Source organism: Sciurus carolinensis, chromosome 14 (assembly GCF_902686445.1).
Source record: "Sciurus carolinensis chromosome 14, mSciCar1.2, whole genome shotgun sequence".
Taxonomy (NCBI): domain Eukaryota; kingdom Metazoa; phylum Chordata; class Mammalia; order Rodentia; family Sciuridae; genus Sciurus; species Sciurus carolinensis.
The window spans coordinates 7,077,002-7,102,901 of NC_062226.1; the positions used below are offsets into that span (position 1 = coordinate 7,077,002).

The following is a 25,900-nucleotide window of genomic DNA, read 5'->3' on the forward strand; positions in this document are numbered from 1 at the left end:
CAGCTCCTTTGTGCTGGGCACAGTGTTTGGTCAAATCCTTGGTAAAATGCCAGTGCTGGGGGGAAGGAAGAGCAAGCTACCGGGGAGTGAGGACGACTCTGCTATCCTCTTTCTGAGAGCTGGTTTTCAAAAGGGAGAAGGCAGAGCTGGTTCTCATAAAGGCTAGACAACTGGAGAGCACACAGGAGCCCAAACATTCACCCATTTGTGTGTTTGTGCACACATGCGCACGTGATTTAGAGGATAATGATAATTTTCTCTTTATTTTTTTTTTTTTTTTTTTTTTTTTTTTTTGGGTGCTGGGGATCGAACCCAGGGCCTTGTGCTTACAAGGCAAGCACTCTACCGACTGAGCTATCTCCCCAGCCCCGATAATTTTCTCTTTAATACAAGCAAACCAAGTGTATTTGGATCCTCGATACACCACAACCATCTCCAGGGAGGCAGGGAGGCAGGGAGGCAGGGAGGCACAGTGGACAGGTATAATGATCCCACTTCATGGTCTATAACTAAGGTTCAGCCTATGGGAATTCACTTGCTCTGGAAGCCCAAGGTAAGGTTGCCTCTTCCAGAAGTTTCCCCATACCCTCCCTATTGGAATGAATGTCTGCCTTCTATAGTCCCAGAGCACTCTGCCAATACTTCATTTAAACTTTGCCAATACTTTTCTGGAGCAGGATGCAGTGATGCATGTTAATAATCCCAGTGATTCTGCAGGTTGGGGAAGGAGTATTCTAAGTTCAAGGCTGGCCTCAGCAAGTTAGCGAGACCCTGCCTGAAAATTTAAAAAAGGGTCGGGGATGTAGCTAAGTGGCAGAGCACCTATGGGTTCAATCCCCGGTAAGGGAGGGAGGGAAGAAGGAAGGGAGGGAGGAAGGAAGGAAGGAAGGAAGGAAGGAAGGAAGGAAGGTCGAATGAACCTGTTTCCTTGTGGCTCTGCCACCTCCATTGGGTATCCACCTGTCCATGAGCTGGGTGCTTTTGCAGGGGCAACATCACTGTTCCCCCTTCCCCCCAGGGCATACATCAGGCGCTCACTAAACATTGCTGGGTACAGGTCACCCAGACCATCAAGTACACAGACCCTGTTCCACCGCCGAAAGCTCTCACCTGCAAACCAGCAGTAGCCTAATTAGTCTCCCGACATCAACTTGCCCCTCCCCCCTCCCTGCTTCTCTACACTTCAGTCCCAGCAAATCTTTAAACATGTAAATCTGAACTTGTCAGACCTCTCAGGATCCCCACAGCGTTTAGTATAAAATCACAAATCCTTCCAATGTCCTGGGAGACCCAGCAGGGTCGACCTCAGCTTTATCTGGAACTTCCTCTTCCATTCTGCACTCCAGCCACATCAAATTCTTTTCCTTCTCAGAATTTGCCACGTTCTTTTTTTTTTTTTTTTCCCCTCTGTACTAGGGATTGAACCTAGGGCCTCGTGCATGCTAGGTAAGCACTCTACCACTACATCCCCAGCTCTGTTTTACATTTTATTTTGCCTGGCATAGTGGTGCACGCCTGTTATCCCAGTGGCTCAGGAAGCTGAGGCAGAAACACAAGTTCGAGACAAGCCTCAGCAATTTATTGAGACCCTATGTTAAAATAAAAAGGGCTGGGGATGTAGCACCTCTCGGTTTCATTCCCAATACCAATAAACAAGTAAATAAAATTTATTTTAAGACAGGTTCTCACTAAATTGCTCAGGCTGGCCTTGCACTTGTGATTACCCGACTTCCACATAGCTGGGATTACAGGCGTGCGCACTATGCGTGGTGCCGCCATTCTTTTTTTGCTTGCTAGCTTTGGATGGGAGATGTAGTTAGTGTCTGCCTTCGTCTACCTCGCCACTCCTCCTTGGGGCTCTCCAGCCCCGTGATCTGCCTTAGTTGCGCACTGTACAGTTCCTCTGGGGACATTTATCCTCTGCTGAGCCCCTGATTAGCACACAGTAGGCATTCCACAAATGTTCAAAAACCAGAGGTAGGACACTCCTTGGCTCTTCATTCCCTGAGGGTGAGACGGAGGGCAACCGAAGGGCTTTAAACAGTGCTGACACTGAGCTGGGATGCAGCTCAGCGGTAGAGCACTTGCCTAGCATTCACAAGGACTTAGCTTGATCCCCAGCACCAACACCAAATGAACAAGAAATAGTGTCTACATCCCCGGGGCAGGTGGAAAAGTCCTCCTTCTAGATTTCAGCTAAGACCCGGCCTGGGAGCTCCCCACTCCCTCAGAGACATCCCTTTCTGCTCCATCTCGGTTGTATTTGCTCTAGGCTGGGATGGGGGTAGATTATAATTTATATGGACAGTGTCTCCTAGGTTCCACCGTTTTGAGTGCATTTACAATAGTCACCACTGTATCAGCTAAGAAAAGCCTGGAAAAAACAGTGTGCAGTTTGATGGTCTTGGGTTCCAACTTGGGCTACATCACCTGGCAGATGGGGACTAACCACCAATCTGCTTCTCAATGGGGTAGTGGTGATAATAGTACCTAATTCCCAAGGTTGTGCGGGGAGTCAACAAGCAACTGCCCTCATTTTATTTGTTTATTTATTTTTGAGGCAGGGTCTTGCTCCTTTGAGGGTTGGCTTCCAACTCCTGGGTTCAAGTGAGCTTTCTGCCTCTACCTCCCGAGTAGCTGGGACTACAGGTGCACCACAGTGTCAGCAAGCTATCTTTATTTACTTTTTAACTTATTATTTGCAGTACTGGGAACTGAACTCAGGGTCGCTTTACCACTGAGTTACATTTCCTGCCCTTTTTATTTTGAGACAGGGTCTCACAAAGTATCCCATGCTGGCTTGAACTTGTGATCCTTCTGCATTAGCCTCCTGAGTGGCTGAGATTACAGGTGTGCACCACCGCACCTGGTTCAACTATCTTTAAAGCACTTAGTGCTCAGCACATAAGACACTATTATTAAGTGGAACAATTCCAGGAGTTGAGATCTGGTTGGCAGGGCTTCCTCTCTATAAAATCCATAAGCCATATTTTGCCACCTTTGTAAAATAAACTCTAAGAAGTCTATGTGGTTCATTTTTAAGTCATGGGGTATGTATGCAAACACCCACAGACATTTAATGATTTGTTGGGGGAGGACACTGTTCTAGACCCTGGAGGCACAAAGACAGATAGGACTCACTTCCTGTCCTAGGGAAGAGAACCAGGCAAACCAATAATCACAATTCATCTGGGCATATGGCAGGGCTGCCCAGAGGTTGTGCAGACAGGAGAGCATTTCAGAGCAGATGACAGGGTACCCAAGGGCAGAGGCAGGGGTTTTGGGGAAATCTAGGGTGGATGGAAGGCAGGTTGAATGAATAATGGCCACACATTCCCTGTCCAGGGGTGATAGTCACTGGGAAAGACAGGCTGAGCTAGGGGAGTGAGAGTCTGGGTACCTCTTCACCCAGCAGACTAAGAACCTAGTATGGAGTGGGTATACGGGTATCAGACCCTTCAGAGTCCCAACTCATGGGATGGGTGGACTGTTCAGTGAAAGAGACAAGGAGGAGAAGACAAGCATTAATACATTCCATGCCCCTCTCACACCCACCTGCTCCCCACCCCTGCTGCTAGAACTGAGGTATCCGGGAACCTGAAGGAGCTTGGGGGCAGAGCCCTTTTCCTTGGTGGGGGAAGGGGCAGCCTCCAGATCCCTAGTGGTGCGGTCTCTGGCATCCTCAGACTGGGGGTTGGGGCTGCACCCTTCCTCTCCTATCCTTTAACATAACCTTCCTAAGGGCTGGCTGACCCTCTGACCTCCAAACTGTTCCCCCTCACCCTCCCTAGAATACCCTGGGCAGGAGCTTAAGGAGAAGCGCTCCAGAGGTCAGGCCATAGGTCTAGGCATAGTTGCAAGGCAGGAATTGGGCCTTAACCCTCTGGGGTTCCCTAGACTCTTGGGGAGCTCGGCCAAGGCCAGGGCCTGAGTCGGGTCACAAAGCACCAAGGCCGGGATGTGGGTGCCTGGCCCAGTAGGGAGGGGACGTGGGCAAAGGGGTCAGGCCGAGGGAGCAGGCGGGGCATTGGGAGTGGAGGGCGCTGCGTGGGGGTGGGAGGGCGAAGGGTCCGGCCTGTGCAGAGGGGGGCGGCCCCCAGGGAGGGGCACGCTATGTCTTTAAGAGCTGCCTGAGCGCAGGTTGCAGCTGCCTGGCCAGCCCGAGAGACAGCGGAGATTCATTACCCGCCGACACAATGACCATTGATGGCCCCGTGGCGTTATTCAAATCCAGTACCAATTGCAGCCGAGCCCCTTTCTCCGCGCCAGGCCCGTATTGTTGGAGCGGCCCACTAAAAGCCCGCCCCGGCCCCGAGCCGCCAGAGGCGCCCGCTCGGGTTCAGCCCTGCGCCTCGCCAGCACGCCGGTTCTCAGTCCGGCTCCCCGGGCGCTGCAGGTGACCCGGCGGCGCATTCCAGTGCTCCCCGCCGCCCGGGCCACCGCCGCCGCCACCGCCGGCGACTCAGCCACAGGGAAGCGGAGAGCGCCCGAGCCGGTGCGTGCGCGGGGCTGGGCGGGGGCGGGGGACCCGCGAGTCCAGCAGCCCGGACCCCGGGCTCGGAAACGCGACCCGGCCTCGGGCCCCAGCTTTCCGGATTCCCGGCGAGCCCAGGCTGGGGGGCGGGGAGAGGGGAGTCGGGGTTCCCCGGGCCTGACAGAGGAGATTTCCCCAACATGGGGCGGCACAGAGACCCAACGCGGTCTACTCCAGGGACCCCGGGCCGCGTTCAAAGGAAACACGCCAGGGGTGATGGGGATCCCCGTGCTGTGTCGGGATCCGCGTGCCTGCTCGTCCACCTTACCGCGGGATGAGCCGAGACTGCTGAGCGTCTGCGAGGTATTCCGAGGGGCAGCTCCGGAGATCTCCGGGTCCGGCGCTTTTAGAAAAGAGCGAAGCGGAAACCCGTAGGAGACCGGGGCCTTGAACTCTGGGGCTTCGCCACTGATTGTCCAAACGCAATTCTTGTACGAGTCTGCGGCCAACCGAGAATTGTGGCTGGACATCTGTGGCTGAGCTCTGGGCGCAACAGGGGTGGGGGGACGCAGAGACAGAGCTCAGGGAAGGCGAGACCCTGGGGGGTGGGGGGGTGGGGGCGGCTGACTGGCCCCAAGCGTGAGGATCGCGGCCCCAGCTCGACGCACAGAGGGACGCCGATCCCTGCCATCAGCGCCGCCATCCTCATCCTCGTCCTCTTTCCTTCTCCTCCTCTGCGGGTGACTGGTCCCTCCTGGCGGGGTCCTTCAGTAGATCGCGTCGGTTTCCCCCCTTTCAAATTTCTGCCCAAACGAAGCTGGCACGCAGCAGCGGGACCCAAATGTGGTCTGGGAGCCCGCCCTCGGCCAGAGCCGCAGGAAGTCGGGGGTGAAAGCAGATGCCGGCGAACGCGCTCGTTAACTCGTTTTTGAATTTGTTCTAACCTATTCCCCGACCAGTACCCCGCAAACAAACAAAATCCTGAATCGGCCCCTAAATCCCAAGCCAACCAACCCCTCCCACAAGCCCCTCCAGACGGACGGATGGGCTGAGCCTCCTCCAACCGGTGCTGGAGTCGGCGAAGCTCGGGAATCATGCGCTCCAGCCGGGCAACCGCTTCAGCTTTGGAAGTAGAACTTGGACAAACGAATCCTTTTCATTAAAGAAAAATCTTCGGAGATAGTGGGGTTTATTTATTCGTTTATTTCCTCAAAAGTTGGGTTCAGGAGTTGCACGGGAGGAGGACCACTGGGAGTTGTTGGGTTGAGCCAGTGTCACCTGTCTCTGACCCCTTTCGGGCTGCAGGCTGAAAATGACCTGAAATGATCTAGGGTGCCTTATCCCTGGCCAATTTCCATCGTGGCATGCCATCCGCTGTGGGGAGAACCCGGTTTCCCCAGCCACTTCTGCTCGGCATTAACTGGGGTGTGATGGAAGCTGGGATATCCCACATCTATCATTCCCTACCCCTTGCAGGCTGCAGAAAGGAACCCTAGAGTGTGGCCAGTTCCAGGCAGGTGGGACAGGCCATCCCTACAGCCCCAGGTCTGGAGGAAGAGAGGGACCCTCAGTTTACAAGGACAAGCTGATCCTCTAAAAGTGAGACTGTCCGGGACATTACAAGTCCCTAATATGGAGACCCTGACCTCAGCACCTAAGAAAGGCTGGTCACACAGTCTCTCTGGACAGTGCTCAGACCCAACACTGGCCTTAACCTGCCACCCTGGCTTGGCCTGGGCCAGTAACCCCAACATGGCTGCTCCCACCTACACATGCCCAGAGGGCCTCCACTGCGGCAGGACTGGGGAGAAGTCCACCAGCCAGGGGTCATCTGTTCTCTAAGAGCATGATGTGTACCTGCCACTCCTCTCAACACAGCTGGGACATTTGGCACTTTCTCCTTTCCACAGGGTGAGAAATTCCACCTGAAATGTTTGGGGTGGGATAAGTGCCCTAATTCTTTTTGAGGTCTCCCTCCAGCAGACAAAGCTCTTTCCACCAGATCACAGGAAGGAAATGGGGCTCTCATCTGTGCCACTCCCATTCTGGGTTCTGGGGCTGAATGCAGCTAGTGGGACAAAGCCTGGCCTTGAACAGACCAGTGGGGATGTCCTGGGACTCAGACTGGTCAGCACAGACTGACTCTGCACCCCCTTCTCCAGATGGCCCTATCAGACTACCCATGCTGGGGCAGTTTGAGTTTTAGCCTTTGGATGAAGTGCAGCTCTGGCTGGGGGGACATGAGGTGCCACTGTTTCTAAGGATGAAGAAGCTCCAAGCAAGGCTAGTAAACAACCTAGTCTTTTATTTGCTCAAGGCCAGCTGTTGTAGGCACGGAGACCCCAGACTTCAAAACAGACATAGGGAGGAGGGGCAAACCACTCTGTCTACCAAGTGCTGCCTGCCTTCACCTTGCTTTCTGCAGGAGGTGGAAAGGGACATAGACTTTACATCTTCGCCATCGAATATCTCCTCGGCTTTCAGATATTATGAATATTCAGTTATCGTAGAGAAGGAAACTGAGGCACACTCAATCCCCCAGGCCTATTGGCCAATTGGAGGTTGGGCTACTTCCTCTCCTCCACCCCCAGAAGAATGAACTATAGGCAGCCTGGTGAGGGTCTCAGGAGCCCATCTGGTGGCCTGTGTGTGTGGGGGAGGCCAGCCAGGGTCAAGGGCTGGGGGTGGGGGGAGCAGGAGGAGGGGTGTGGCTGGGAGAGCAGCTGCTGGGTGAGGGGGAGGGAGTCAGCATTGAATAGGGGACCCCAGCTGGGGTTCCATAATGATATCAGTGGGGGACAGACAGAGCCCTCTGCTCTCCAGATGGGGAAACTGAGGCGGAGACTCCTCCAGTCTTTGGGAAGGGAGGGGTCTCCCATCAGTTATTCAGGTCCATTCATCTCCACAAATGTGGCCCATGAGCTGGAGTGCCTCCTCGGGGCAGTCACTCAGTGCTCAGACTGAGACAGGAGTGGAAGACAGCTGGGTCACCTGGCCACACAGCCCCCCTCTGCTCCAGACGCACCAGAGGGGCACCCTCCCCCACCTCAGCTGGGAAGGAGCCTTGGGCTCAGGAGCCTGCCTGCCTGCTTTCCCCTGCTCACGTGCCTGAGAAAGGCTCATTTTTAGCACCTGGCCTCTTTTCCCTGCCTGGAGGGAGCTTGGGGGATAGAGCAGGGAAGAAGGCAGCCACAGGGGACAGGGAGACCTGGAAGCTGGGTCCAAGGGGATGTTTGTCTGTTCCGTTCTCCCCCATAAGGGTGCCGAGGAAGAGAGGGACCCTCAGCCTCCATGCAGCGTGGAGATGAAGAGGACACTGTCCTGGTCCTGCAGCTGGTAGTCCAGCTCACCCTGGGGCAGGAGAGAGGAGCAGGGACTATCAGGGCATGGTCGTTTCTCCCCAGGTGTTGGGAAGGGAAGCAGGGAGGGCTTGCTCTCTGGGAAAGAGACTTCACTAGGTGAACTGGGCACCCTACACAGCAACATGCAAGGAGGCCTGGCTCTCGCCACACTCACCACTTCCCCAACAGCCCATTCTCTCCTCACTGGGGGTGGGACACTTAAGTAGCATCAGTTCAGAGGCTGGAGTGGGACGCAGATTATCCAGCTACCCTATCTGGGCTTGATGAGAGGCCCAAGGCTTTCCTACTGAAGCATCGAGGGCAGGGGCTAGGAGAGGTGTAACCCCCACTACGCCGAGGTACTGACCAGCAATTCCCAGTCGGCATCGTTAATCAGCACCAGAATTCCTGGTCGCCTGTGGGAAAGATGGCATGAGTAGCAGGGAGTGAAAGGCAGGAGACTCAGAGTCTTTGGGCTGCAGGAGATGTGGAGGGAGCCCTTCTTCCTGAGGTTTTGTTTAAAGATCTTCCAGGAAGAAGAGGCCACAGTCTGAGTGTAAAGGAAACCAAGTCAGACAGTCCTGGTCTTGGGGGCCAGATGGAAAGTATGTGCAAGTGACAGTACTCCCATCCAGACCTGGGGCAAGTCATTTTGTTTCTCTGCACATCAGTTTCTTTTTGTATTGGTCTTGGGCATGCTACAGGCAAGGCCCTACCACTGAGCTACATCCCCAGCCCTTTCTTGGTTTTTATTTTGGGATAGGGTCTCGTTAAGCTGTTAAGACTGACCTCAAACTTTTACTCCTCCTGTCTCAGCCTCCTGAGTAGCTTCATCTGAAAATGGGGCAAACAGGTGCCTGTATGATAGGTGTGCCCAAGGGTGCAAAGAGACACAAGGGCTTGCTTGCCACACTGTCTATCATGGTAACTGCAGAAGAAGCATACTTTTCCTGGGGTTTAATCACAGTATTTTCGGCCCTGGACAGGAAGAACTTCAGCTTTGAGGTCCCCCACATGCCCATGCTTCCCCTAGAGAGGAGGCTACCTTGGCTCTTATGGGTCAGGGATGGATGCCTGTGGGACTGAGCACCTGAATGCTCAAGAGCAGTCCTGCCTCAGCTCCACATTTGGATAGGCAGTTTAGCCTGGCTCCTACTGGCAGTAGCCAAAGGGCACTGCTCTCCTTGCAGGTGGTCTCTAGGACTACTACATCAGGATCTGAACCAGAGGCCCTGGGGGCAGCCCTCACCCTCAGGGTGTTGCCTCAAAAGTGTGCTGCCCGCCTCTTTCACTTAAGCTTGAAGAGGCCTTGTTTTAGAAGTAAAATGATCCTGGAACATGGAACCTGGTCCTTTGCCATCAGGCTGGGCTAGGCCGGGTGAGACAAGTAGGGAAGCTTTGGACTTTGGTTAGGGTATCTGCAATGAGAGATTAAGTGTGTGTGCCTGAGAGTGTACATGCATGCAGTCAATGACCCCTGGAATCCTAGACCTGTGCTGTCCCATACAGTTATCTACTGGCCATATGTTGCTATTTATATTTTAATGAAATAAAATGGAATGTTTAGTTCCTTACGCACGTCAGCCATACTACAAGAGCTCAACAGCCCCATGTGGCAGCAGCTACCATACTGGACAGCACACATATGGAACATTTTCATCACTGCACACAAAGTTCCATGGGACAGCACTGTCCTAGATAGTTCAATGACAAGAGAGACCTAGAGCAGCACCCTTTTCTTAGAATTTTCTGTACAGAGAGTAATGGAGGCCCAAAGAAGCAAAGTAACTTGCCTCAGATTTCACAGCAAATTTGTGGCAGCCAGAAAGCATAATTGGATTTTTTTGAAGAAATTCACCGGGCTCCTTTCATCAGGGCTTTCAACAAATTCCCCACAGTCCAGTGTGTAACAAGAAAACTGAAAATAGACCTCAGACAGAACTGGACAGAAGCTCTTTCCTCAGAGGAGTCAGGGAGAACAAAGAGGGAAAGAGGACCCAAAGGAGGCTGGGACTGAACCCAAGGATAGGGGCTTAGACATCCTTCCCACCCTCTGTCTTCTTCAAGGAAAGGAGGAATGGGACTTACACACTGTCTCCCTGGATGAACAGCTCTGGCCGCTCTTTTAGCAAATTCTTCTTGATCCAGATGAGGAGGTTCCGGATGTCCCCTGGAGAGGAAGACACAACTAATATCAAACCCAAGTGATTCTTTTTTTTTTTTTTTTTTTTTTTTTTTTGTTACTGGGGATTGAACTCTGAGTTGCTTAACCACTAGCCACATGCCCGGCACGTTTTACTGGTTTTTAAAATTTCAAAATAGGGTCTTGCTTAGTTGTTGAGGCTGGCCTTGAACTTGTGATCCTCCAGGTGTAGGTTTTGAGTCTCTAGGATTACAGACATGTGCCACCACACCCTGTTCTGAGGCTGGCTTTGAACTTGAAATCCTCCTGCCTTAGCTTCCCGAGCTGCTGGGATCACAGGCTTGCACCACAGTGCCCAGTTCATGCTAATCTTCTCTGTATCATTACAATTTTAATATATGGGTTGCTGAAGTGAGCACTTATTTTTGGTCTCATTAACTTGCTGAGGCAGATTCAGCAGTGATCCTTCTGCCTCAGTCTCCCTAGTCACTGGGATTATAGGAGTGCATCGCCACACCTGGCTCAAACCCAAGTGATTCTTGGCTCCCAAAACCTTGCCTGGCCTAAAAGGAAGTGCACATGGGAGCTTACAGGGTCTCTTTTTAGACCGGCTGCAATGGCTCATGAACTTGTGGGTTCTTAAGATGTGGAAATGAATTAGGAGAAACTAGTGACCTTTCAGAGAGGACTTCAGAGAAAGTGGACCCTGCTGAAATCTTGAAGAGGCAATGGCCTTTACCTACAGTCACATCTAAAGGGCTGGGAGACAGAACTCCACCCACACGTCCTGGAAGCTGGTCTGGAGTGCCCCAGCCAGGCTTCTGAGAGGGCCCTGAAGAGCCCCTTCCACCTTTATCTCTCCACCCAGTCCCGCATGGAGAGGATAGGGCTTTGCTCTTGGAAGGGTCTGCATATATTTCCCTTTGTGAGGGGAGAAAAACAATCACTGAGCTGATAACATCAGTTAATTTCCTCTAGCAGAGGGAGAGAAGGATCCTTCACCAGGCCAGGGACACTGACAAATCACTGCTCTACCACTTCCCGACTCCAGAGCCCTCAAGGCTAGGGGTGGTCACCTTGAAGAGGCAAAAGGTTCAGGGTCAAAAGGACCTCTCTGGCTCAGCTGAACACTGAGATCTGCCTCTTTGTGGATCTGGTATTCTGGGGCAGCCACCAGTGCACATCACATGGAGGCTCAGAGGCACCTGCCCCCAGGGTCCCCTCAGGATCAGAGGTGCCAGGCCACAGAACACTGGGATCTGGTTCTGTAAATTCCTTGATGCCTAGGGCTCTCCACTATCTCCTCCTCAAACAGACCATTCTTTTAAGGTTGCTAGAGGTCCTGTGCTCCCCCACATGACTTGCGGACAAAGGTCCTAGGGAGACAGCCAGTCTTTGGGAAGCCACAGGGGGGTTGGGGACAACCACATCCTGTCCCAAGTTGGTGTCTCAAAGGGGTCTGCTATCTAGGACCATGCTTGAGACAAAGCTCTGGGGCTAAGCTGGAGCAAGGCCTAGGCAACCTGGATTGTCCTGCCCTAGAATCCAGAGTGGCAACTTGGATGTGAAGAGGTTTTTTTCTCTGCCCTGTGTGTGGGCTCAGAAGCGCAGCATGCATACAGCACCTGCCTTGGGGAGGGCTTGAAAACACTCTCCCTAGCGTGACAGGGACAGGGCAGTCCCATGTCACATTCCCACAGGGAAGGAAGGCTATAGTCAAGATGGACTCATCCTCATGGTTGGGCACCAACATCCCTAGATTGTACACCAGTAGAACACAGGGCTGGTGCTCATAAACAGGCAGTGTCCATAAACTGAGGCTGCTGCCTTCCAATTTTGTTTATTTATTCACTTGGTACTGGGTATTGAATCCAGGTGTGCTCTGCCACTGAGCTATACCCCCAATCCTTTTTACTTTTTATTATTTTGAGACAGGGTCTCACTAAGTTGCTGAGGCTGGCTTCAAATTTGCAATGCTCCTGCCCAGCCTCCTAGTTCTATAGGCTGGGATTACAGGCATGTGCCATCATGCCTACAACGCCTCCTTTTAAACAAAGGAGGCTACCGGTGGTGTATGCCTGTAATGCCAGTGACCAGTGAGGCTGAGGATTGCAGGTTTGAGGTCAGCCTCAGTAACTTAATTAGCAAGACCCTAAGCAACTCAGACCCCTTAAAAAATAAAAAGGCTGGGTTGGGACTGGGGCTCAGTGGTAGAGTGCTTGCCTTGCATGTGCGAGGCACTGGGTTTGATTCTTAGCACCACATAAATAAGTAAAAAACACAGGTATTGTATTCTATTTACAACTAAAAATTTTAAAAAAGAAAACAAACAAACAAACAAAAAGGCTGGGGATGTAGCTTAGTGGTAGAGTATTGGCCTGATCTGACTGAGGCTGAGTTCAATCCCCAATACCACCCAAAACACACAAAATGGTTAGGTACGATGTGACTCAGTGGTAAAGCACCCCTGGGTTCAATCCCCAGTACCAAAACAAATAAAATAAACAGACTGGAATCCTCCCAGTCCCTGGAGCAGGTGCATGAGTACAGTCTCCAACTTTCTGCAGTTCATTTGGACCCTTGGCAGGCTCTTCCTCAAGGCTTGGGTTCCAGAGGCTTTCTCTTGGCCCTGAATCCCCTTGGCCTCCATCTTGGCACTGTCTGGTGGGCCTCTGGCCCATACATCTTGTGGCCGCTCGATAGAGCTGCCGCAGCTTGACACATCCATCAGCCAGCCTTGGCGGGCGGGGTTGTGCTTGTGTGTGGAGGCAGCAACAGGGACAGGGCAGTGCCTGGCCTGGGGACCACAGGCTGCAGCCCCACAGTCCTAGTTTCCTCCAAAAAGAAGGCACGTCTGCTCCACTATGGATACGGCTAGGGGTGGGGGGAGGGCTAGTGGTCATGTTGGGGTCATCCACGTGATGGCACCATCATAGAGTCCCAGAGGGGTGGGCTGGGGGATGAGTCTGCTGCCTGGTGCTGGCTCATTTATCATGATGCTCCTATTTGCTGAGGTCACTCCCTCCCTCCTCTGCCTGCCCCCACCCCAGGCCTGCCCACATTTTTGATAGCCGGTTTCCATGGTGAGGCTATCACATCATCCCTGGTATTGTTCCCCATGCCTGGATTTGAGGGTGGGGAGAGGTAGAACTCAAGGCTCCCTTCTCAGGCTGCAAGGGCCACTCAGCTTGGACTGAAACACACCCCCAGGGACATCTTGCTCAGCTTTTTGAGGCCCAGACAATATGCAAATAGGCTCCAAGCCAGATGGTCGGCTTCCAAAGGCACCCAGGGGAGGAGAAGGGTTAAGCAAAGTCAGGGACTGGTGGCTTGGGGATGGCTCTGGGATAGACGGGGGGCTGAGAGAATCTCACTTCCACCTTTCCATTCTGTGTCCTCCTGCTTTCCCAATCCTGCTGAGGGTGGTCTCCTTCCTAGGATCCTAGGCAACCATTCACAAGACATATTTATTTATTGAGCAACTGCTATATGCCAGGTGCAAGGGAGATGGTTGTGAGCAAGATGGAAGCAGAGCCTATCCTTATGGAGCTAAGAGGACAGCAGGGGAAATAGACATGACTTCATTAGGTGATAAAATGCTACCTCCTTTGTCTGGGATTGGGAAAGGCTTTTTTTTTTTTTTTGGTACCACGGATTGAACCCAGGGGTGCTTAGCTACCAAGCCACATCCCAGCCCTTTTTTATATTTTATTTAGAGACAGGGTCTTGCTAAGTTGCTTAGGGCCTCACTAAGTTGCTGAGCCACTGGGATTACAGACGTGCTGGGATTATAGGCGTGAACCACGGCGCCCGGCTCAAGAAAGGCCCTTCTGAGGGTGTGAATACTGAAGCTCAGGTTTGAAGGATGAGTGGGGTGGCTGGGGGGTAGTATGCTAGACAGAAGAAAGAGCACATGGGAAGACGTAAGGCAGGATGGAACTAGCAGACTCAAGTAACAGAAAGAAGTCAAGAAGCACGACATGAGAGGGGGGCCTGCTCTGGAAGGTGCCACCCTCTCTTCTCATGAATCCCATAGGGACTGACCAAGTAGGTTTCTCTGCCTTGATCCTGAAGCCTGATCCAGCTCAAACACATGGCATTCTCTTCCCATTCTTGTAGTGGGGGCTGAGCCTCAGAGCCCTGAAACTCTTGCTGAACACAGGGACAACAGTGGAGGGGGTGAAGAATCAGACTAAGACCACCGACTCTGGAGTTGGACAGTCCTGGCTTTGAATTGGATCCTGTCACTTGTAGTTATTGACCTTGGGAAAGGAATTCTCAGAGTCTCAGCTTCTTTGCCTTGCAAAATGGGGAGGTCAGTATGCCTGACAGGTTGTCGTGAGGATTGAATAAAATGATCCACATACAGTTCTTGGCACTGTGCCTGGCCTATCAGTGTTGTAATTATTCTGGGGTCCAGAGGGGGAACCTGTCTCCTCTACATTCTCTGATGTCCTGGGCTTCCACACGCTTGCTCTGCCCAGTGTCCTGGCACCCCAGCTTTGGAAAGTCTAATAAGTCTAATCATTTGTCAGGCAGTACTGGTTGGGACTTTCTGAAAGAGGATTAGGAGAGTGGGAAGGAGACCCAAACACTAGGCTTCCTTCCTTTGTGGTTATTTTATTTTATTTTTTTTTAAGACAGGGTCTCTTGCCCAGGATGGCCTCAAACTCTGGGCTCAGGTGTTCCTCCTGCCTCAGACTCCCAAATAGCCGGGACTACAGGCATGTGCCCTTTGCCCGCCTGTCTTCTTCCATTTTATATATTCAGACCCATAAGATGCCAGTGATTGGTCAAAGCTCCCAGGGACACCCTGGGAGTAAGGAATCACATCCTGAGGCCATGGGTGCAAGCAGCCAGACTCCTACCCATAGCCCTGGGGAGAGAGACGGACACCAAATGCCAGGTTTCCAGCACAGGCGACCTTGAGGCCTGGCCTGCCCACTGGGAGAGGGCAAGTGAAGGGAGCTGCTGCTCTGTGGCCAAGTGGAGGAGCTCCATGTGCTGTGGGCTAGATGGTCCTGAGTAGGAAGTCACTTGACCTCTCTAAGTCTTGATGTCATCCATCTTTCAGCAATGGAAATAATAATCCACACTCCAAAGGGTTCTGTGAGAATGAAGGCCAGCAGTGTGAAACACACAGGAGAGCTTAAGAGACAGGTGCGTGGCCCTCACCCTCTGGGCTGCCAGAACCTTGTCCTACAGGCATCTGCCACAGGAGCACCATGGCATGCCCATCCTAGCAGGTACCTGCAAAAACTTCCACCAGAATCCTTGCCCTGGTGACTTATACTTGTCTGAGGTATACAGACAGCCCAATATGGCAGGGCCACCAAGGGTATCAACTCATCTCTTGGGGCTGAAAAGGAACAACCTGGAGGTCTCGTCTGACATTGAATCCTCCTGAAAGAGACTCTCAGACTCTTCCAACACCTCAGGGGCAGGTCACCCAGGGAGCGGCTCCATTCAGCACTCTTCTCAAGCAGGAGCGACCCTCCTGCCACTCCCACCCCTGGAACTGTTGGTCCACAAGGCCCATGCCAATGAGACCCTTGTCCCCACAATAGCCCTTCAGATTTACGAGACCCTGATCCCCTAAATCTTTCCTTCTGTAGGTTAAACCTTCCTGAACCCACCAAGTCCAGTAGTCTCCAAAACAGGGTTCTTCTGGGAGCCCACCCCAGGCCTGAGTTGAAAGGGAGAAGAAAGAGCTGGCATGGGGGGAGAGAAAGAGAACAGGGGTGGAGGGAAGTTCTGAGGCTCCATTTACAAATGAATGGGGTAAGAATGGAGCAGTTTGTGGGCTAAACTGGCCTCAGAAGGAGGTTTACAGATGTGCAAGGGACGCTCCTCATTGTTTAATTAAGCAGAAAGTGGATCTTTTCAAAAGCAATTTTGCACAGGGACTGGGAGGGGTTGGGGGAAAGGAGGGAGGCAGGGAGGGGATCAGCAAACAGGCCCCAAGAGCAGAGAAAGGAACAGCTGGCCCCAGAGAGGTTGTGAAATGAATGCTAAGCAGTTTAAAGCGCCCAGAAGCTCTGCTCAGCTCAGTTCTTCCCCTCCCTCACCAGCCACCCTTTAATGTGAGTCGAGAAGGAGGAGGGGGCACTCTGTCAGGGCAGAGAAAGGTGAGGCCTTCTCCTCCTGGGGAAGGGGCTGGGAGCCTGGAGCTAAAGGGATCCTTGAGTCATAAAGACCTGCAGCCAAAATGGCCAGATGGAGGTTGGTACCTACCCCAAAAATACCTGCCAATCAAGAAGATGCCCATTTCATCAGGATGACAGTTAATACACTTACCACACACCTCTTGCAAACACAAACTTGCAACCACTCACTGGATTAGCACATCCTACTTAACATAAATACACATACTTAGATCTGGAATAAACTTCCAAACCAGAGTTGTTAAATAGATAACAGGCTCAATAAAGAGCAGAGTCGGCCCATCTTCCATTCTACACATGGGGAAAGAGAGGCTGGCAGAAGCCACTAATGTGTAGTGCACACCACCATGGCTCCTCTCTTGGAGTCTCATCCCCTTTGGCCTCTCCCATTCCCTTTTACCATGCCGGCTGGGTTGGAAGCTCTCCGCTGGTCCAGGACCCACAGGTCCCCTTGTTTGTGAAAACTGTCACAGTCCACAATCTTTTTTTTTTTTTCCTTCTCTTTTCTTTCTTTCAGTACTCAGGATTGAACCCAGGAGCACCCTAACCCTCTGAGCTATATCCAATTCCTTTATTTGGGGGGAGTGGTGATTGAACTCTGAGGCACTTGGTCACTAAGCCACATCCCCAGCTCTATTTTGTATTTTATTTAAAGACAGGGTCTCACTGAGTTGCTTAGCGCCTCACTTTTCTTGAGGCTGGTTTTGAATTCATGATCCTCCTGCCTTAGCCTCCTAAGTTGCTGGGATTATAAACTTGTACCACCACACCTGGCTCAATCCCTTTTCATTTTTTATTTTGACCAGGGTCTCATTAAAGTTGCTAAGGCTGGTCTTGAACTTTCAATTCTCCTGCCTCAGACTCCAGAGTCCCTGGGATTGTCACCATGTTCAGCAGTCACAATCTATATAATCTATGGCTCTTGCTATTTCAGCTAGAGTATCTAAGACCTGCTTGGTCAACTGGCAGCCAGGGCTGGGAAGGCTGCCAGATGACACTTCTGGGCATGGGTTTGGGAGAATATAAGACTTCCCCAGCAGCATCAGGCCCCTTGGGTTCACAAATGCCAGGGTAAGGCCTGGAAGCTGCTGACAAGCTCTGTAGCTACCGTGTGACCTCTGGGTATAGCAGGGCACAAATGGGAACCAGGACTCACAACCAAGGGTCCAAAGAGTGAGCAATAGGGGCATCTTGCCTTCCTTCCCCTCATTCTCTTCCTTCCTTCCCAGGGTGGATAGGCCTCCATGTTCCCCCTATCTGGCAGAAGAATGAAAGATCAGAAACCTGAGTCCTCGCTTCGAGACCAGCTTCCCTACCTAGGTAAATGTGAACAGGACTCAGGTCCCTCCTCCTCTGTCTTTTTCTCTCTCCCTCTGAGGTTTGACTTCCTTGGTGATAACATCTATCAGGGTCATTACAGAAATTGAACTAAATAGCCAATGAGGGCCATGCATAAATGAAAAAGTGGAAAAACTGGAAAACAGGCCATGGGTGTGAGATGTTAGGGTGCTTCAAGGAGCCTCTGGAGACAAATGATGGGTTAATGCTTGGACTGTAGAGACCCTGAAATCTGGGTGTGTTTCCCAGTGCTGTCATTTAAGTAACTGGATGACTTTGGGGTGAGATCCCTAAAATCTCTGATTTTCGGTTTTCACTTTTATTTTTACTTATTTATGTATTTTCTTGTAGTGCTGGGATTCTAACCCAGGGCCTCCTGCATGCTAGGTAAGCTCTCTACCTCAGAGCCCAGTTTTGACCTTTTAAGATGGAAATAAAGGGAGCTACCTCCTAGGAATGTGTGACAATGATCTACAAAACCCACTGAGGCTTCACCGACTACTCCAAACTCAGCCTCCACATATGCGGGCTCCCTTCAGCTCTTCATCAGCCCAGTGCCTCTGGTCCCGTTGGGCTTTCACAAGTGCTGTCTTCTTGCTCGGAAGGGTCCACACATCTCTGCTCTCTCCCTGAAGTTTGCTTTCATTCTTCAGGGCTTTACCTCAACCTCACCTCCTCGAAGAGGCCTTCCCTGACAACTCATTAGTCCCATTTGAAGCCCATGTGTCCTCCTCATGCTGGAGTCTGTGATGGTACAGTTTTGTTTGTTACCTTATTTACTGCTGGTTCCATTTCCATCACACTGTAAACTCCATGAGGGCAAGAAGTCACCCAGCAACCAGTGCACTGACTGCAGGAGGCACTCAAAAAATACTGCCAGCTACATGAAAGAATCAAGTACTTCCTCCCATTCCTGGCACTTCCTGAGTCCTCGGTCAATGAGTGGATGGGATGGAGCTGGAATGGTGAAAGTGAGGGGACTTTCATGCCAAGCAAACTTAAGAGGAAATAAATTACAACGTGCTATTTTAATAAACAATCACGCAACGTCTTTGAGAGGCTTTATTTGAGAACCCTTGCTTCCTCTCAAGGCTGCCAAGGTTGTGTGGCCATCTGCCACACTAAGAAACAAGGATCGATCACCTGTGGGTCTTCCCAACCATCCAGTAAGAACACAAAATCTTACCACCCTGATGTTTAACCTCAACTACCTACATAGTCCGGCTCAAGGTGAGCAGTGCCCTGACCCTTGATAAGTGTCCCCCAGTCTCTAAGAATGGCAGGGGGTCAAGGACCCAAGGGAGGGCCAGAGATAGCCATGGCAGCCAGTGGATTTGGACAACTGTAATGGTTTTGTTCTTGGCAGATGTGTCTCCACTCCAGAAGAATCCTATCAAAACTCACCTGACCTTTTTTTGTGTGCATCTCCTGGAACCTCATCCCCCTGCCTCCTCATATGCTTGATGGCCTCTTCTCCCCAGAGGTGTCTCAGCCATAGATGGGAGACGGGACTCCTATCCCTGAGCATCTGCTCTTAATAGGACTCACTGCTAGGGCTGTAAAAGACTTTGACAGTCACCAGATCCAGACCCTGCTTCTAGGCTATACTGATGGTTACCTAGGCGTACCTCGGAGGGTTAATTCTTTAAAATCTCCCACTTGAAGGCAGGGGCTGACTCCTCTTGTTCAGTCAACCTCCCTCCTCCAATCTTTCTGCATGGATACTTTTCATTTAGTCAAAGTCCCTGAGTGCCACGGGAGCCCATTTGTACGTTCCATTCTCCGGGAAGGTTACCGCCTTGACAAGACCTTCCCTTTGCTGCCACATTACAATGATAGAGACAAACGGCATAACTTACTTCCTCCTCCTAACATCCCTAGGGGAAAAGAACTGCCATCCCCACTTCACAGCTGAGCACACCAGAGTTCAGAAAGACAAGGTCCCTGGTCTAAGGTTCTAAGGAGTATGGAACCCTCACATAGGGACTAAGTAACCCTACTTCCCTCTCACGAAGCTGGTTGACTCCAGAGAAGATGGGAGAAGAGTATCCTGGTGACTTTCTCTTCTTCCTGCCCCTGGTCAGGGAGATCGAACTCATTTCTACTGAACAGGGCTGAATAATCCCATAGACCCTTTCCTCCCCAAAACCTGACCCCCATCCCCAGACAGAGGCTTAAAAACCCAATACTCACAGGGCTCCTCCTGCCCAGGCAAGGTGACTTGATGTTTTTTTACACCATCAAAAAGGAGCTCTGCACCACCTCTGCAAATAAAGACCAAAAAAGACAGCCAGGTGAGCTCCTGCAAACAGGAGGTAGATGAACCTGAGAACTAAGGATGCAGACAGCAGTAGAAGCCCAAGAGATACAGAGATGAAAGTTCAGGAAAAACATGGGCACCAGTGACCAATTCTCAAATGTGACTTCCTGTTGTGGTAAGGTAAGATATAAATAATTTTTACTAATAATCAAGCAAACTGTTTTCTCCAGAAGTAGTCTAGTGCACAGTTATGGAACACAGGCTTTGGAGCTGCCAACACCAACATGGAGACCAGGCTCCACCTCTGCTAACCAGTGAGACCCAGGGCATGTGACTCCACCTTCTTATACTTTGATCTTTCCATCTTCAAAAATGTGAGACCTTCTGTGGACCTTGAGCATCTCAAAGTTTCCTCTAGCTAGGAGAGGTTTAGAAATGCCCCTGTCCCTGCCCTTCTGCTGTTGGCCTGGTGGGCATACTACAGTGTGGGAAGCCATTCTTATTTAGCAGAATCAGACTAGGTTGAGCCATGGGACACAGATGTTTGGCTTCGAAGAACTGCTGGGAAGCATGAGGTGCTGCGTGGGAATGGTTCCCTGTCCTCTTCTGGAATAGTCCCCCTAAAAGAATGGCTCCCCTAACTCCACCCTATCCTGTCCATCACAGAAGAAGCTCCTCCCAGTTTTGCCCCCTTTACCTGTGTGTTATAAATAAAAGAGTTGGGTTACTCCATGTTGTTAGAGGCCAGAGCTGGTATGGCCAGACCTGTCACGCCCCCTCTCATTTAAAAAGAGTATTGGCTCTTGTGAGTTTATTGTATAGATAAATTTATGGGTAATTGATTGATAAACAGCCAACACCATCCTCTAGCAGTTAACCCTTTTCTCATCCACGCAGGACATGGCTGAGAGACCCCCACACCACAGCACTGGAAGCTGAGAGTCCACTGGGCTTAGCATTGACTAAGAGTAATCCTGTCATTTACTATTCACATCATCTTGTCATTTATAAGATGCTCCTCACCTCATTTCATCCTCAAGGCATCCCAGGGAAGAACTGGGAGGGAGGCAGATATTATTAACTCCATTTCATAGAGAAGCAGGCTGAGGCCTGGAAAGGTTAAGATAAGAGATTTGTGCAAGGTCAGACACGAAGCAGCTGTACTAGAATAAGAATCTAACTGGTTTCTGCTCAGTCTCAGCAGCCTTGCTGAAAAATAAATAAATAAATAAGACTCCTCAAAGGTCAGAAAGCCCCCTGAGGGCAGAGTTTGGTTCATTTCTGTGTCTCAACATTGGGCCATGGTAAGGCAGGGACAGCAGAGATAATCAGAGTCAAGTCCAGAAGCCAGGACTCCAGGGCTTTTTCAGTGTCCCATACTCTTCTCCCTTTGGGTCTCCTGACTGCCATCTCAGACCTAATATGGGTCTGAACTGAGAAGGCCTTAACAGACTTTTGATGGATGCAATGCCTCCCAGTCTACCACCCTTTCCCAATTTCAGGGAACAGAGATGTCCTCAGGCAGCCCACTGGGAGGCAAAGGCAAGGAAAGCATTGTCATGGGGGAAACATGGGGCGACTGTCATCCAAACAAGGTCACGCTTTGTTGATGCAGAAATGTGGAGGGGGAGCAGAGGCCCATCTGTGGCTGTGTGCAGGGCCATTTCAGCTGCAAGTCTACACAGAGCCTCCATTTATCTCCTTCCAAGAGCCTCATTTTCTCCTGGGTAGGGGTTGGCACATGTAGCAGCTGGGATGGGGGATGGTGACAGGCAAGGGGCTCAGGAATTGGGGGGTCATAGAAGATGGGTGGGAACTGAAGGCACTGGGACTCAGGCAAACAACCAAGAGTGCCCAAACCTGGTAGTGCCAGTCTCGGAGGCTGAGTCTGTTTTTTTTCCCTTTACAAATGGATGAAGGCAGAACCAGTCTGGCTCAGAGAGTGACCTGTCACTGCTGGGTTCACTGGGCCTCAGGGGAGGGGTTGGCACTTCTGTCAGCACATCTGGAGTGGGGGAAGGTGCACACCCAGTCTCTACAGTGATTCAGGGAGGCAGACAAGGGGCCTGTGCTAGCCTCAGGGACCCAAGACCAAATCCTCTTATGTCTTACAGGATTTGCTATCCAACTCAACTAAGTAAGATACTCCATCTTCCCTCTACTTCTCCAGACATTCCTGCTGGATATGTTTGTTTATACCAGTGACAGGCAGACATTCCTAAAACTGTTCTCACTTTTTCCAGTTCATCTTCATCTTCTTTATCATCTATCAACCTATACTTGGTTCTTTATTTCCCTTCTACCTACTGGATATAAGCCCTGCCTAAAACAGAGCCTGGCACACAGTAGGTACTCAACAAATATTTACCAAACAAATGAAAATGTCCATTTTTTTAAAAACTTTTTCTCTGCCCTCAATGGTGTACCCACCCTTTGCAAATACCTCCCCAACTTGAGGAGGAGAAAAAGGAACGAGGCAAAGAGAATCTTACATTTGAGATTTCTTCTTCTTTTTTTAATACATATATATATATATATATATATATATTTTTTTTTTTTTTTTGGTTGTGGATGAACCTTTATTCTTATTTATTTTTATGTAGTGCTAAGAATCGAACTCAGTGCCTCACACATGCTAGGCAAGCACCCTACCACTGAACACTACCCTACCCCCTACATTTGAGTTTTAACAGCCTGAACTGAAGGTTCGCATCTGTACTACACACTTTGAATGCTGAGAAAACGCTCTGCTAAGAACAGTTCAGAAAACAAGACAAAAGATGGCAGAACTAGTTGCTGACAAGAGAGAGAAAGGTGCAAGAGGCTTTCCAGAAGGCTTAAAAAGAACTGGTGGGGTGAAGAGGACTATATCTGCTCATGGGTTACAAAGTTCTAATCCAAATTCTTCCAGGATCTGTGATGGTGGTGGCACTCAGGGAAACAGGGGAGAGAATGGTGGGCACAGCAGCTTCTTTGCAAATCTGCCCAGGCTCAGAGTGAAACATATCTACTAAGAGATGTAGGAAGTAAAAGGTCAGTGGTAAAAATATGCAAGGACAGAGAGAAGGGACTTAGGTTTGTAATGCATCTTGGGCATTCTTACATCCCATGAAGCTACAATTTTCATAGGACAATGGTGAGGATGGAGGTGGAAGGAGGTAGATAGATTATGGGTGAAGTGATGTTGCCTTGTTTTGTGGGAACTCACAGAAACTAGAAAAGGAGTAATTATTTTGGTCTGTGAACTCATGACTTTCTCATTGTTGCCAGCACAGTATCTGGAAGACAGAAGACATCACTGGTGAACAAACACCAGGTCTACTTAGTGAGAATAAAAGGCAAATAAATTGACTATAGATAAACCCCAGCCTGGTCATCTGAAGCTTCTCCCTTTCGAGCTCTGCTGAGACTTGTCAAAATAGCAGGGATTATCCTAGAATCCTCAGGCTTTGGGGTACAGCTGGGCCAAGGGTCAGTAAAGCAAAATGGTCAGGAAGCCTGACCAATGTAGTTCTAATTGGATCCAAGTGGCTAGACAATAATCATCAATTAAAATGCACTTAACATTCATGAGACTACCCCCTTCCAAGGGACAGAAATGCTGAACACTGTAGGGCATGGACAGAGTACTATTTATCTTTGTATCCTCTGTGTCTGGCTCACTGCCTGGCACATGGTAGGCACTCAATAAATGACTGATGAATGAACTACCCAATGAAGGGAAAACAAGAAAGAAACTGGGAGCATCCAATGAGAGGAAAGGCATTTGGACAGAGGTTTTAGATTCCCATCCCAGACTTTTCCTCTCCCATCTCCACTACACACTGAAACCCAGTTTTTTCATGTGATTGTGGCAATGATATAACCACCCATCTTTTAGGGCCTCCGTTTCTTTGCTGTCTCTCTAAGCTATGCAGTTTTTCTCTGAGTTTTTTATTTTTATCTTGAGACAGGGTCTCACTAAGTTGCACAGGTCCTTGCTTAATTGCTGAGGCTGGCTTCAACTTGCAATTCTCCTGTCTTGGCCTTCCTAAACACCACTGGGATTACAGGTGTGTGCTACCACGCCTGGCTTTCTGTTTTGAAACCACGACAAAAAACCTGTTTGTTGGAGGGATAAGATACCGGTTTAAGGAGATTTCCTCCCTTTGTTTTCTTCAGTTATTCATATGTGTTCCAATTCCTGCATTTTTTTTTTTTTTTTTTTTTTTAGTTGTCAATGGATCTTTTATTTGTATGTGGTGCTGAGAATCGAACCCAGGACCTCACACATGCTAGGCAAGTGTTCTACCACGGAGCCACAACTCCAGCCCCATCAATCCCTCCATTTTCATCTTGTGGAGAACATGCTGCCAACATTCGTCTCTCCCAATGTAGTTATCCTATTTATCCCCATATCTCTACTCGACTCAAGATCTGTAGAGGCACTCAGCAAGTTTACTGACTATCCTGAAAGAACTTCAGGTCTTTTTAAAACCCCCCAAATCTTGGGAAAAAAGAAAGAAAAGAGTTCCGTCTTGGCCACACACCCCACGATAAACAAAGCCCCAAGAACGGTGTAAGCGGAAATTGCTGCCTGAAGAAAGAACTCATGGGTCGAAGAGAGGTTCCTTCTAGGAGCCAGATGCCAAAAGATGGACCTGGTCCGAAACGAGACACGCAAAGTACGCAGGGAAGCCACCCGCTAACCGTCATGCCTTCCGAGCCTTACTAGGTACAGGGCACTGAGGAGTACCCAGAGCGCACCTCCCCGCCCGGGGGTGCGCTTCTATTCCCGGACATACGGCGTCACCGAGGGAGACCGAGCCTATCAGACTCGAGGCGGGTGGCACGGTTCGCGGCAGGCGCCGGGAGCCTCGGCGACTCGGCCGTGTTAGGCCTCAAGGCAGGACGGGAGTTGCGGGCCCAAGGACTTCAATCCATCCCCAGGGCGCCCAAGCTCTGTTACTCACCCGAATTCCACCTCCACTGACAAGGGCGCTGCCATGTTGAGGAAGCTGAGCTCGCAGGAAACTCCCCTGAACTTCCGGAGCTCCCGCCCACATCCGGTCACCGCCCGGAGCCACGGCCGGAAGAGGTGGTGCCCAAAGATTCTCCTCCTCAGCTATTGGAGGAGGGCGCGGAGGGCGGAGGAGTGAAAGGCTCCCGCGATCCTGGGAATTGTGAGTCGATCTGCCTCCGCCTTTCGGCCACCGGGTTCCAGGGCCCAGAGTGGGAAACGACTTGAGACCACAGCTGGGCAGCAGACAGCCTCCAGCACCTTTTCGACATGACTGTGAGCCACATTACTGCTTGTCTTGCGTTCAAGTCTCTCTTTAGCCAACACACTGCTTGGGCGGGCCCGTTCACTCGTCTGACTTCATAGCGACCACCAAAATCTTTATTTCTGACACACAAATCTCTCTCCTGAGCTATCATCTCGCTATCCAACCGCCCCTTTCGATATTGAGCCGGCTGTCACTCGGTCAGAATTTATTGCATGTTCATGTGCCCAGCATCTTGTTTGGCGCTATGGATGTTGTAGCAGAGGGCATGAATACTGTGTGTGTGTGCGTGCGTGTGTGTTTTAATCCCCTCTTTCGGTGTTGGGAATCGAACTCAGGACCTCATACGTGTTAGGCAAGCGCTTTACCGCTGAGCTACATCCCTAGAATGCAGTGTCTTTAGGGCACTCACAGTCTATTGGGGAAAAATTTTGTAATAAAATAAATATGTGCCCGGAATTGAACCCAGGGACCCTTAACCACTGAGCCATATCCCCAGCCCTTTTTTGTATTTTATTTATAGGGTCTCTTGAGTTACTTAGGGACTCACTAAGTTGCTTAGTATGACCTTGAACTTGCGATCCTCCTGCTTCAGCCTCCCCCACTGGGACTACAGGCGTGTGCTACCAGGCCCAGTTAAGAAAGGCTTGTAAGTGGTAAGACACTTCAATAAGAAAAGGGGGAGCTGCAAATGTAGCTCACAGGTAGAGCCTTGGGTTCAGTCCCTAGCACTGCAAACAAACCTGATTGGGCTTGCTGGGCTCTAAAGACTAAGTGGAGTGAACTGGGTGGATATGAGAGGAGCATTTCAATGAGGAGAGCAAAAAATGCAAACAGGCTGCATCACCAAGGGAAGAAAGTGGAAGTTGAGGAGCAGAGGCTTGCTAAGAGATGAGGCTAGAGAAATGGGCAGGAG

At 50.7% G+C, this 25,900-nt stretch overlaps 1 protein-coding gene across 2 annotated transcripts; it reads right to left on the minus strand.

Annotated features, from left to right (window-relative positions):
• Positions 1–6,759: 6,759 nt before the first annotated feature.
• Urm1 (ubiquitin related modifier 1) lies at positions 6,760–24,748 on the minus strand. Of its 2 annotated transcripts, XM_047525252.1 has the most exons (6): positions 24,673–24,720; positions 20,744–20,830; positions 19,654–19,724; positions 9,904–9,985; positions 8,183–8,231; positions 6,760–7,825 (listed from the first exon to the last, which is right to left on the minus strand). In XM_047525252.1, exons 2-6 carry the CDS (start codon positions 20,746–20,748, stop codon positions 7,757–7,759), a joined length of 276 nt encoding a protein of 91 aa, XP_047381208.1. In that variant the 5' UTR covers positions 20,749–20,830; positions 24,673–24,720; the 3' UTR covers positions 6,760–7,756. The 2 variants fall into 2 exon arrangements, with proteins under 2 accessions (XP_047381208.1, XP_047381207.1); XM_047525251.1 differs by lacking the exon at positions 20,744–20,830 and having other exon boundaries at positions 24,673–24,748.
• Between the last annotated feature and the right edge of the window lie 1,152 nt (positions 24,749–25,900).

Bases quoted from the DNA above. Each gene is read 5' to 3' on its own strand.
- Urm1 (XM_047525251.1), bottom strand. From the start codon at position 24,707: ATGGCAGCGCCCTTGTCAGTGGAGGTGGAATTCGG. The intron at 9,986-19,653 runs GTGAGTATTGGG...CTTCCTCTCCAG, and splicing joins GCCTGGGCAGGAGGAGCCCT to GGGACATCCGGAACCTCCTC. The intron at 7,826-8,182 runs GTCAGTACCTCG...CTCCTGCCCCAG, and splicing joins ATGCCGACTGGGAATTGCTG to GGTGAGCTGGACTACCAGCT.